The following is a 12,422-nucleotide window of genomic DNA, read 5'->3' as shown; positions in this document are numbered from 1 at the left end:
ACAAGTGATAATCGGATGGAGCAATGTTTGGTGAATACGGCGGGTGAGATAAAACGTCCAGCCAAGTGCTTCCAAGGTGGCCTTCACAATCTTTCCAACATGTGGCCGAGCGTTATCGTGCTGGAAGATCACTTTGTCGCGTCTCTTTGCATATTCCGGCTTATTCTTTAATGCGTTGTCTAAACGGATCAATTGTTGTTGATAAGTTCGGCAGTGATGGTTTGGCTCTGTTTTAAGTTTTAAGTTCATGATACACTACACCCTTCTAGTCCTCCATATACAGAGCATTACTTTCTTGCCGTGAATATTCCGCTTGTGGTATGATGTGGATGGTTTTTCCTGGTCGCTAATGGATTTCCTTCGTTGGGATTATCGAAATATATCACTTTTCGTCTCCAGTCACAATACGATGCAAAAAACCTTTTGTTTTTTGCTGGCAAGCNTAGCCGGATCTAAAGCTGCTTATAACAAAATAAGACAAGTTGAAAAATACCCATACCTAAAAAGACCAATTTGCTTTTTGTTCTCGGGAATAGAAGTTGAATGGCATAACGTAGGTACGATTTTGCAACTTTACTACATAAATTTAATGAATTATATATGTACAACCTCATGTGTGCAATGCCTTTAAAATCTCATTTACGTTTCATTTGGATATATCGAAGAACTGATGAAACTACCTGTGTTTGCCAAGGCAATTGAGAAATGTAATGAGACATTAAAGCAGCATGATATATGCGTCACGGATATTATAATGAACGAAAACGAAACTACTTGCAACAGCATAATAAAATCATGCGTCGCAACCATTGCCACACAGGTATAAGAAAGAAAGATTATTTGTTTTATATTTGTATTATTTGGTCCGAATCTGGTTTATCTAAATACACATGTGCTAAATACATATCATATAATGCGTGTATTTACATAGGCACTTACCTATATAAAATCATGTTAACATATAATGTAACACATCTCAGTTAAAAGCGAGTACTTTTACGAATAACATTGTAGATTGGAATAGTGGATCTCTTAACACACGTTGGTGTCCTGTCCGATTATACGATAAGGTCACCATTGGTGAACTTATCTGCGAATACGTTATGGACGTTTTACTACCGAGAAACAATTTGGCGGCGTATTACATAGGCACAGCATACGAGCAGGCCAAGTTGCAGGTTTCAAAGATTTTAGAATTTCTTAATTACTATTTTTCCGCTTTTCTTAGTGGAGGAGATATCTCATTATATGCATTTATAAAGCCATGCATAACAGTATTAATCACTGTTTCTTAGGTCGACGACATTACTGAGAGTCGATCCGAGTACCTTGGCATTGTTAGGTCAAAACTGTTGGAACATTTCAGCCAGATATTACCATCGCAACCTTCAAAACGCCACAGTGTAACACAATCGGCAGGCCACGAAGTGAACGCGACATGTTCGAGACTACTGCAGAATATTACGCGGATAGTATACTGTATCCAATATTATCAAAAAAAATGGCAGCTTTGTTACCGAAAGATACGATACTCGTCGACATATTACCGACAGTGCCGCAAAATGATTTTCAGTTGATCATACCAAATTCGCTGGAGTCAACGATGACGTTGATTTCTCTGTATAAACGCGGCCAGAAGCATACCATACAAGACTTTTTAGAAGGAATCGGAGATCTTTATAATGTAGGACTTCAGCCACAGGTTGCACGTTTGTATCCGCCAGTTCAATTTCCTGTTAGTCGCGGAACACCAATGATATCTCCTCTCATTAGGTGCGTCTCTTCCTGCGTATCAAAAAATGAATCACATTTCTTTGTTTACATTACTATGACTAACTCCAAGACAATATTGCAGATGGGATCACTCTGAGGATTATTACTTATACCATTATAAAGGCGAAAATAGAATTTTCGACAAGGAAAGAGTCATCACTATTAAAACCAGTGACGAAGACTTTGAATACATGTCTGGTCACATAATCGATGGGAGAAATTTGTTACCGGCTATGGGTTACCTTTACGAAATTTGGAATACAATTGGCTTGTTGAAAGGCATTGATCATAGGAGTATACCGATTGTATTTGAAAATGTTAAGTTCCTACGTGCTACTCACCTATCGAAAAAAGACGAAGTGGAATTAACTCTTGTGATCCAAGGATGTAAATATTTTTGCAATTACTACAGCCTTGTCTCTCGATATTTCTTTTCAAGGACATTATGATAAATATTAATTATTAACTGTATACAACCGACGATAAGAAAGAAAAGAATATCATCGCAAAGTCGCAGCGATATTAAACTCACAACAAAAAACAAACCGGCAGTGTTGATTTCAGAGAGAGCAGTATTATCTTGTAATAATTCTTGTAATATTCTTATAGGTAGTGATAATTTCGAGATTATAGAGGGAGGCAATGTGATCGTCAGTGGAGTTGTGAGGGTGCCTGATGATGTTGCGAATGAGAAAATACCTGTCCAGTTCCTATCTAAGGATGACAATGCTGAGGAATACATGAACACTTCAGATATTTACAAGGAACTACGACTTCGGGGCTATCAATATAGAGACTTGTTTCGCTCATTGAAGAGCGCCTCAATTAATGGGAGCGTAGGGCATATCAAGTGGTCGACGAAATGGGTGTCGTTTATGGACAATATGTTACAAATGAAAATTCAGTCGCTCGACTCGAGAAATCTTTACGTACCGACTCAAATTCGCAATTAGTAATCGATCCCGAATATCATATGACACTGATACGCAAACTCTTAGTGGAGGAAAGATGTAAGTCTGCTTAGTTTACTTTTAAAACAAATTTCGTATTCCGACTTAATGCGCTCATTGTACAGGTTTCCTCTCTTTCATCTCGATAATGCTCATCTTTTACAGATGTACCCGTACGCGTTTATGATTCTTTCGAAGCTATTGTATCCGGAGGAATAGAAATTTGTGGACTAAAGTCCATGGTCATATCCCGCCGGCCAGCACAAGTTGAACCTGTACACGAGGAATACAAGTTCATTGCTTACCGCGATCATACCACGATCTCCTTGGAAGATGCAGTGCAATTATCGGTACATATCGCTCTTGAATATTACGATTTGAAAAACGTCAAAGTGGTTGAGATCGTTGAGGACGACGACAAGATTCTGCTGGAGGATTTAGTTACTCCAATCGTTCACATGGTTCTAAACAACTTGCCGTTAGTGCGACCTAATCTCACCTTAATTGCAAAGGAGAACCGATTTGACAGCTCCTCCTTACCTCAAGGTCTATCAGTCATACAGCCTCACAAAATATTGAATGGCGATACGTTTTTAATGGTCATTGGCGTTGGGATATTGGCGAAAGGTGCACGTTCCTTATTATCCAATGTAATGGCTGGTGGTTTTCTATTTACTCGAGAGGATCTCAACGTCACATATGACAACGAGCTACTGCAACAGTACAATTTAAATATCATTTTGAAAAAACGCACAGAACGAGAAACAGTGCTGCTTTTGAGAAAGGCGGAAAGCGCTATAACGAGACGAGAAGTCATACGTATAAACAATTACGAGTTTTCGTGGATCGATAAGCTCAAATCTGCGATGGACGCGGACTACGGGACGAATTCAAGAATAACACTCGTTGCTGAAGACGACTCTGTTTGCGGTATATTAGGGTTTGTAAATTGTTTGCGAAAGGAGCCAGGCGGCGAATCAGTTAGATGCGTCTTCATCCAAGATAAGGACGCGCCCAAATTCTCCTTGCAAGAACCTTTTTACATGAATCAGTTACGACTGGACTTACCAATTAATGTCTTACGTCCCGGAAATATTTGGGGCTCTTACAGACACTTATCATTACCGCCGCCGAAACTGATACCTGTGCAATGCGGTTATGTCGCTCAGGGGGTACGTAAACATTCACGACAACAAGAACGGCACGGAAAAGAATTTACATAAAACATTGTTGAACCTTGCGCGGTAAAACATCGAAATAATGCAATTCATTTCAAATAAAATACATTCCTGTACAAGAAATACAATATTAACGATAGTACAAAGTTATAAAACGAACTTAATTTTTACTAGATTCGGGGTGATATGAGCACATTCCGCTGGGTCGAAGGACAGGTATCTCCCAAAATTAAACGTGAAAATGTTATACATACAATTTACGCGACACTGAATTTCAAAGATGTTATGATAGCAACTGGCAAAATGGCGTTGGAATCCTTTCAAATGATTGGACGAGATATTGATTCTTTCTTAGGCTTTGAGCTTGTTGGTTATAATGGGTCTAGACAGAGAATGATGGCAATATGTTCCGACAGGTGAGATAATATAATTCGAAATGTTATTTGTTAAAACTTGTTATTATTATATCGAAAATACACATTTTATAACGATACTATTCTATTAAACTTTAGATTTTGCACTAATGCAGACACATTATTAATTTTTTTATGATGCCAATTTTCACATGATTGAAAGACAACGTTAAAATAAGCGAAATTGCTTATTATTTTCTAGAGGAATATCAAATGTTGTAATACATGACCACTTTCTGTCTTGGGTTATTCCCGATGAATGGACATTCGAGGACGCTGCCACTGTTCCGTGTGTTTATGCCACAAGCTGCTACGCTCTCTACGAGAAAGGAAAGATGAAGAAAGGAGACAAAGTTCTCATTCATTCGGGCACCGGTGGCGTTGGTCAAGCTGCAATCCACCTGGCACTTCACGAAGGATGCGAAGTGTTTACGACAGTCGGGACTTTGGAGAAACGACAATTCGTTAGAGAAACATTCCCTTCGATCCTTGACGATCATATCGGCAATTCTCGCGACACAAGTTTCGAACAAATGATCCTTGAGCAGACACACGGTCAAGGGGTAGATATTGTGTTAAATTCCTTAGCTGAAGAAAAACTTCAGGCGTCTGTTCGATGTTTGGCGAAAGGCGGACGATTCTTAGAAATAGGAAAATATGACTTGATTGCCGATAATACCCTAGACATGAAGATTTTTGCAAAAGGCATCAGTTTGCATTCGATTATGTTAGACAATATAGTAAATTCCAGCACGAAAAATAACGAAATTGTATATAAATATATGCTGCAAGGCCTGAAAAACGGCTCGATAAAACCACTCCCGAGGAAAGTGTTCGAAAGGACCGAAGTAGAAGCTGCCTTTAGATACATGGCAGCTGGCAAGCATATAGGAAAGGTAATTTCTCGCGCAGACAAAAGTTTCTTCTTTTTATTGTTGGCGCTCCGTGAACGATCATATGAAATTCTACTACTACTTTTCTTATTTTCAGATCCTGATAAAGATACACGATGAAAACGAGCCATTAGGTCTTCCTGTTCTCGCTTATCCACGATTTTTCTGCAAGCTTCACAAGTCTTACATCATTTTAGGCGGCCTAGGCGGCTTCGGTCTGGAATTAGCCGACTGGCTGATTCTTCGCGGAGCAAAGAATCTTCTTCTAACTTCGCGCACTGGGCTGCGTAACGGTTATCAGCGCTCAAGGATGGAACTGTGGAGATCTTACGGGGTGAATGTGCAAATTATCGCGGGTGCTGATGCGTCCGATCGCAAGGACTGTGCGTTCATTTTGAATTCTGCCGCTGAAATGGGACCGGTGGATGCTATATTCAATCTTGCCGTGGTGCTGAAAGACTCGATTTATAAGAATCAAACCGCTGAGTCCTTTAAAGAATCATTCAAGCCGAAGGCAATGGCCACGAAGATGATGGACGAGCTATCCAGAAAGATGTGTCCTGATCTCCGGCATTTTATCGTCTTTTCGTCCGTCTCGTGTGGCCGAGGAAACGCCGGACAAACAAATTATGGTATGGCCAATTCTGTCATGGAGAGGATATGTGAGAGGAGAGTACAGGACGGATTACCTGGGATGGCTATACAGTGGGGTGCGGTGGGTGATGTGGGCCTCGTAGCAGATATGCAAGAGGATAATAAGGAACTGATTATCGGCGGTACTTTGCAACAGAAAATTCAGTCCTGCCTTGAGTCATTGGACACTTTTATGATACTAAATCGACCGATCGTGGGCAGTATGGTCGTGGCTGAGAAGCGTGCGGAATTAGCTGGAGTAATGGATATTTTGGAGACCGTAGCTAGTATCATGGGTAATCTTCTTCTTTCTATATATATAATAAATCTGTTGCACGTTTCGAGATTTTCGCGATGAAACATTGAAGATATAGCTAATGAATTATGGTTAATTATACATTGCTTCCTCTATATGTGATCTGAATGTTGTGTTTTTTCCGTGCCTTTTGTTGTCATAAATGAATATAAGCGACCGTGGCTAGAAATCAAGAGCCTTATTTTTTTCCGTATTTGCCCGTCTAGGAGTGAAAGACGTGAAAACGGTCGGACATCGCACTCCATTGTCAGAGATCGGTATGGACTCGATGATGGCGGTGGAGGTCAAGCAAACGTTGGAGCGAGAATTTGATGTTTATCTCACAGCACAAGACATTCGAAGTCTCACTTTCGAGAAACTCCACAATATGGCCAACAAAGACAAGCGTTTCGAGCAGACTGAAATATTCGATCCGCCAGGTGAAAAATTTTTGATTCATTTATTGAGCAGTTTAGATATCGTACCAGATGTTTGCTTGGAGATGACTACAAGAAATGAGGCGAGCAAAAAGCAAATATTTCTTCTACCAGGAATCGAAGGTTGCGCAAGCATATTTAATTCATTGGCCTCGAAAATTAAAAGTCCCGTTACATGTTTGCAACACGGAGCAAATAATATCCCCATGAGCGAATCCGTGCTGCAGTCGGCTGCCACTCTAATACCTGTACGTATTAATATAACAGAGAAGGTATCTGTTCGATATTTCAATGAATCCATTCCAGATTGATATCGGATTATATCGATTAAAAAGTAATACAAAGACTTTTTATATCTTTCCTGTAGCATATAATATCGAAGATAGAGAATTCCGCAGAATTCATAATAGTTGGGTACTCGTATGGGACATTAATTGCTATCGAGGTAATGAGACTGTTGGAGGCCAGAAATTTCACAGGATATTTAGTATTAATCGATGGCACGCCTGACTATATGAAAACTATGAAAGAACATCATTTTTCTTTCACCAATCTCCAGGAGTTTCAAAACAATATTCTCCTAAATGTTCTGGATTTATTTTACTCTATCAATAATACATCGGTACGTTGTATAAAATGAGTTTATTGTTATAATATAAAATATAATAATAACAATAACTGTTAACAGATTTTAATACAATTGTCCAAGCACGACACGTGGGAGAAGAAGTTGGATGCTTTTATCGAATGTCTCCCAGACGAAATTATACCAGCGACTTCGGTTGAAAATTACAGGACTTATTATACAACAATTTATAAGCATCTGGTCGCTATTCACGAATATAATGCGTCTTTACTGCCGCCACTGAAATCACATATATTGTTACTAAAACCCACAATGCCGTATTTACTTTCTGCAGATGAACATGACGGCTTGAATAAGGTATTCTTGATGCAATGATACGTAACAATGCGAAGTTTTCATCTTTGAAAATCAATTGACGACAATGTTAACCATTTATTTAGATAACCAAAGGTAACGTACAAGTCCGCTATGTCGAAGGTAATCATCTCACGATGTTGGAAAGCAATGAACTTGCTGATATTATTAATGAAATATCGTCTTAAGCAATTAAGTTTTATAATGTTGAAAAGTTCGCGATTTTAATTAAATCGAAGGAGTTAAGGTGGAAAGTGAACAGGGATACGCAGACATTTATTGTAAACAAAGCAATGATAAAATCTAATAAACTGGTATAAACTGATGTAAGCTTCTGTATTCTCTTATAATTTTTTATGGTAAATATACCGGAAGAGGGAACCTATCTCCATTGACCTTAATTTCTACATATATTTTCAAGATTACCCTTCTTAAGCGCCTTTCAAAAGGCGCCGAGCCACCTTTTATCACATCTCATATGTACTGTTTAATATATTTTTAACTTACACTGTGTCAGAAAAACAAGCTCTATTAATGAAACTCGTTTGTTAATTTCATTTATTAATAAACAATGAGCAGCGACTAAAATCTTTGAAAATTACTCAGGAAAATATCCTCTATATAAATAATACATCTTAAGATCACAGCCATTGAAGCTGGTTCTCTTATTTGATATTATTTACAATTTGTATTTACATATACAATGTGTTTTATGACTCAGTACGAGGAATTCGTAGAGAAATAGAACGGATTAAAACTAATAATAAATTACTGTTTTGTGATAATCTCAATTATTGAGTTGTTATTAAGTCTATACATAAGTTCAATATCTTTTTAGCAGGATTTTAATATTTATCCTATCTTTTAAAAAAACGATTAACTTGTTAATCTTCCCCACCTTTTTCCATATATTCTGCCATCTTTCAGGCAGCTGGCAAATCCCGTTTCAATAAAGGACGGTGGTTTAAACTCAATGAAGTCATCGATGCTTCCTTTCGACTTTCTCTGGAGATTGAAAGTGGGAATACACAAAGTGATGCTGAAGCAACCGGAATAGGTGATAATCCGTAGGGCCAAGATCTGGAAAAGAAACCGCATGTAGGAGAATTTTCCAGTTCAAAAAACAGATAAGTTCCACGGTCACTTTGCCGTGTGTGGCCGCACATTATCGTGCAGCAGAAGTACATGCCGGGTTCTGCTGCCGGTAAATAGTATTTTTCTCGCTTAAATTAACCCATTTGCATCCGTAAGCGGAATAATCCGCATAATGATCATTATGTATCATTAGCCGTTGAATATTCCGCGACCCACGATGTTCACTTATTACCAACCGCGGAATAATATGTTCACAAAGACGTTCACTTTTCGCCAATGATACGCGTTAATGCACGGTGGTACAAGCCGACTGTCAGTTGAATATCTCCGACTTTTAAAGTTAGTTATGTATTTAGAGCTGTGATGCAAATGGGTTAATGAGTTGCTGTTGATAACGTTCAAAAGTAACAGTCTCATTGGATTTGAGCAACTCATAATAAATAACGCCTTTAAAATCCCATAAAATACTTACAAGGAACATCTGCGAAGTATGTTTCCGATTTCAACGAAATTTGGCATATTTGTAGAGTAGCCAAAAGTAAAAGATCGTACTTTTTTTATCGGCAATCGCGCAGGTTTAAGGGATGAAACTACCCCTCAAATTTTCATCCCCTTTATATTATCTCGATAACTATTGCAGATAGGAAAAAGATTTTTAAACAAAAATTGTACGGTTTTGTTAGGAAAAATAAAATAAGTTTGGTTAAAATAAAATAAAAATATATCTTTAATAATTAACAAAATGACCATAGGAAATTTAATTAATTAATTCATCAAATTCATCATATAGAAGAAAAAGTTAGCATTTTTCATTCTGAAATCATTCATATATAATGTTTTATATTTAAATTATTCGTACATTGCAATTTTATAAGTGGAAATGATACCATAAGCCAAGTGCTCGATAACGTGCGTGAGCGCTTAATCGCTATATCGCTACGCAAATAACGAATATCTATTTACATCTTTTGAACGCATTTTAAGTAATACAACAATATAAAATAATTCAGAAATTATTAATACATGAACGCAGACTGCCGAACATTTTTTTTATTTGTAACATACGAGGTTTGATAAAAATGTAACGAGAATTTTTAATTTTAACTCGAAAAGTATTTATTTAATCTTCAACGTTTATCCCATCTCCTTCAAAGTAGTCCCCCTGTGATATTATACACTTATGCCAACGTAGTTTCCAGTTTGAGAAACTGGAAACTGGTGGAACGCCTCTTTAGGCATCGTCTTGAGCTGGATCTGCGATTTCGCCTTTATCTCATCTATTGTTGAAAAACGTTGTCCTTTGAGTGTCCTTTTGAGTTTGGGAAATAGGAAAAAGTCACAGGGGTCATGTCTGGAGAATAAAGTGGTCGCGGCATCACAACGGTGTTGTGCTTCGCCAAGAACTGTTGGATAAGCAAAGTGGTATGCTCTCTGATTCGACATTTCGCCACACAAAAAACACACTAAAGTACGTCAAACACGCTAAAGTACGTCTTGCTCATTCGCTCGCCAAACACAAACTAAATGTCGCAGCTGCTTGAAAATTGGCACGTACGTCACTGATAGTGCTACCGACACACAAAGAAAAAATTAACTGAATAAACAAGATACAGCGCGCAATTTCAACATTCTCGTTACTTTTTGATCAAACCTCGTATATGTAAGTTGATTTAGTTAGTGGTTATTAGCTAACATTGATTGTTGTCAAAGTTTCAATATATATAAGTTTATATATATACACAAAGTGATTCAGGACCTCTGCAACTCTGCAAACTTTAACCCTTTCGCTTCGCAGTCCAGTCCGCCGAAGTGCCGTCACTGAACGGAAGCACGCGCCAGAAATGTGCACAGTGCGCGGTTTTTGTATACGTTTTCCTAAGTCTTAAATAACAACTGTGCTTAATAAAACAATCGTTGCTCTGATATAACAAGTATAGTTTACATTTTTAATATAAAAAGACTTAAACAAAATTATATTAGTTGTTCTAAAAACATTAGACCAATTATAGTTTATATATTTTTAGGTATTTGTATATTTACAAGACTTTACGGTTAAATGTTTAATATAATTAATAATGTAACGCAAATTGGTTAATGTATTAAATCTCTAAAAAAACGTACATTAAATATCGTTTGACTGTCGAATGAATTCGATAGATTTTTGGAATGAAACAGTAAACAATCGTTTTGATGTCTGAAGTATATTACGTAATACGTTTTGATGTCGTAATAACGAAGATTAGTTTTAATGTGTGATTAATCCAATGTATCAATAAAATCAACAAAAAATGTTCTGCCGATAACGAAGAATTTATCATCGACTACAGATGGCACTTGTATACACATCATATGAATGCCGGATATATCCGGCGCTCGTGTTCACAGGTCGTCGCGTGGATGCCGGATATATCCGGCGCTCGAAGCGAAAGGGTTAAGGGACAATAGGTCCTGTACAAAGGACCATTTTTTGTCAAACAACCAATGTTCTCTGACGCGTCGTTTCTGACGCGAAACGACCTGCATCTTATTTTCGTTCCGAAGAGACAAAAATATCGAGAGCGCGGTAGTCGCTAGACCGGGAATCAAACCAGGGTCTTTCGCTTGCCGGACGACTGCTCTAAACTACTGAGCTACCTGACGCTCCACGCTCACAACATTCTCCTCTCCCTAGATATACAGCGTAATAAGACCGCGAAGGTCTTATATTATAGGTAACATTGATTACGATTATGACCTCCTTACTTATTATAAAGAAGATGCTCAAAGTTTCTACCCTGAACTTCATTGCATTCATGGCATCGTCGTAACATCGATTGGTGGGACAGGCACGGAAATAAAATATTAAATATCGAAATATGGATAATAAGGTTTTAATCTAGACCTAAAATAAGAAAAGTCCTCACAAATTACAACGAGGTGTGATCATTCGTTATCGAGAAATTAAAGCGGAAAGTTCAAGGCCGATCGATGCGAAAATAGCGTGTTACCGGATATAAGCAAAATTATTTGCTATAAGACATTAATCTAGATTCGAAATAAGATTGATCCGTGCAAACCGCATCGAGCTGTGATCACGCGTTTCGGAGTTACAAGCCACGAAAGATGGAAAAGTGGCAGGCTCGACAATAAGTTGTCACGAAATATTAATTATCAAAATATGAGTCATAAGGTTTTTTAGTCTAGACCCAAAATAATAAAGATCCTCGTGTACAGCACTGAGCTGCGGTTACGCCTTTCGGAGTTACAGACGACGATAGATTCAAAAGCGATAAATTCGGAAATGACGAGTCATGAAGTGATAGGGAACGAAAATGAATGATAATGTTTTAATCTAAATCCAGAATAACTAAAATTCCTGCAACTAGGTACGCCTACTTATTATGGAGTATTTAATGCGGTTAGATCAAGATAGATCGATGCGAAAATGAATCACTAGGTCTAAGCGTGCATATTGCTCCCTCTGTCGAGAGACATGTGATTCACGGAACGGAGGTCGTTTATTTTTGGAGTCAATTCTGGGAATCGACAATTTACTACATGGATAGCATTAGTTCTAAGAATTGATCTTCCTATTGCCAAGTTAAAAGAACGCGATATCGTGATGGGGACGATTTTGAATTTTAATAATACGAAGAATGTAAAATAATCTTACTCTTTAGTCGTTTCTGAAGATCGCCTTTACAAAATACAGGGTGTTATAAAAGTCCCGGAAGTGCAGAATAACTCGAAAAATATGAGCCTTAGAAAAATGCGAAGTACTGGGTTTTTATGATTTTTTCTTGGCTATCTGATAGTGACCTTGGATTTGACCTTGA

General features: G+C 37.8%; 2 protein-coding genes across 2 annotated transcripts; both read left to right on the top strand.

Annotated features, from left to right (window-relative positions):
- The first annotated feature begins 1,422 nt into the window (after nucleotides 1-1,422).
- Nucleotides 1,423-2,726, top strand: LOC112590580 (fatty acid synthase-like). The gene is made up of 3 exons (XM_025307589.1): nucleotides 1,423-1,773; nucleotides 1,856-2,160; nucleotides 2,383-2,726. The coding sequence occupies exons 1-3, from the start codon at nucleotides 1,439-1,441 to the stop codon at nucleotides 2,724-2,726; spliced, it is 984 nt and encodes a 327-aa protein (XP_025163374.1). The 5' UTR covers nucleotides 1,423-1,438.
- Nucleotides 2,727-7,974, top strand: LOC112590570 (fatty acid synthase-like). The gene is made up of 9 exons (XM_025307575.1): nucleotides 2,727-2,783; nucleotides 2,889-3,895; nucleotides 4,076-4,317; nucleotides 4,517-5,210; nucleotides 5,305-6,136; nucleotides 6,363-6,820; nucleotides 6,940-7,194; nucleotides 7,261-7,515; nucleotides 7,599-7,974. The coding sequence occupies exons 1-9, from the start codon at nucleotides 2,747-2,749 to the stop codon at nucleotides 7,698-7,700; spliced, it is 3,882 nt and encodes a 1,293-aa protein (XP_025163360.1). The 5' UTR covers nucleotides 2,727-2,746; the 3' UTR covers nucleotides 7,701-7,974.
- Nucleotides 7,975-12,422: the final 4,448 nt, after the last annotated feature.

Source organism: Harpegnathos saltator, unplaced genomic scaffold (genome assembly GCF_003227715.2).
Source record: "Harpegnathos saltator strain DR-91 unplaced genomic scaffold, Hsal_v8.6 scaffold91, whole genome shotgun sequence".
Lineage (NCBI taxonomy): Eukaryota > Metazoa > Arthropoda > Insecta > Hymenoptera > Formicidae > Harpegnathos > Harpegnathos saltator.
Note: the sequence above shows the minus strand (reverse complement) of the source record. Positions and strands in the feature narration are given on the sequence as shown.

Bases quoted from the DNA above. Each gene is read 5' to 3' on its own strand.
- LOC112590580 (XM_025307589.1), top strand. From the start codon at position 1,439: ATGTTCGAGACTACTGCAGAATATTACGCGGATAGTATACTGTATCCA. The intron at 1,774-1,855 runs GTGCGTCTCTTC...ACAATATTGCAG, and splicing joins ATGATATCTCCTCTCATTAG to ATGGGATCACTCTGAGGATT. The intron at 2,161-2,382 runs GTAAATATTTTT...ATATTCTTATAG, and splicing joins AACTCTTGTGATCCAAGGAT to GTAGTGATAATTTCGAGATT.
- LOC112590570 (XM_025307575.1), top strand. From the start codon at position 2,747: ATGACACTGATACGCAAACTCTTAGTGGAGGAAAGAT. The intron at 3,896-4,075 runs GTACGTAAACAT...AATTTTTACTAG, and splicing joins GCGGTTATGTCGCTCAGGGG to ATTCGGGGTGATATGAGCAC. The intron at 4,318-4,516 runs GTGAGATAATAT...ATTATTTTCTAG, and splicing joins ATGGCAATATGTTCCGACAG to AGGAATATCAAATGTTGTAA.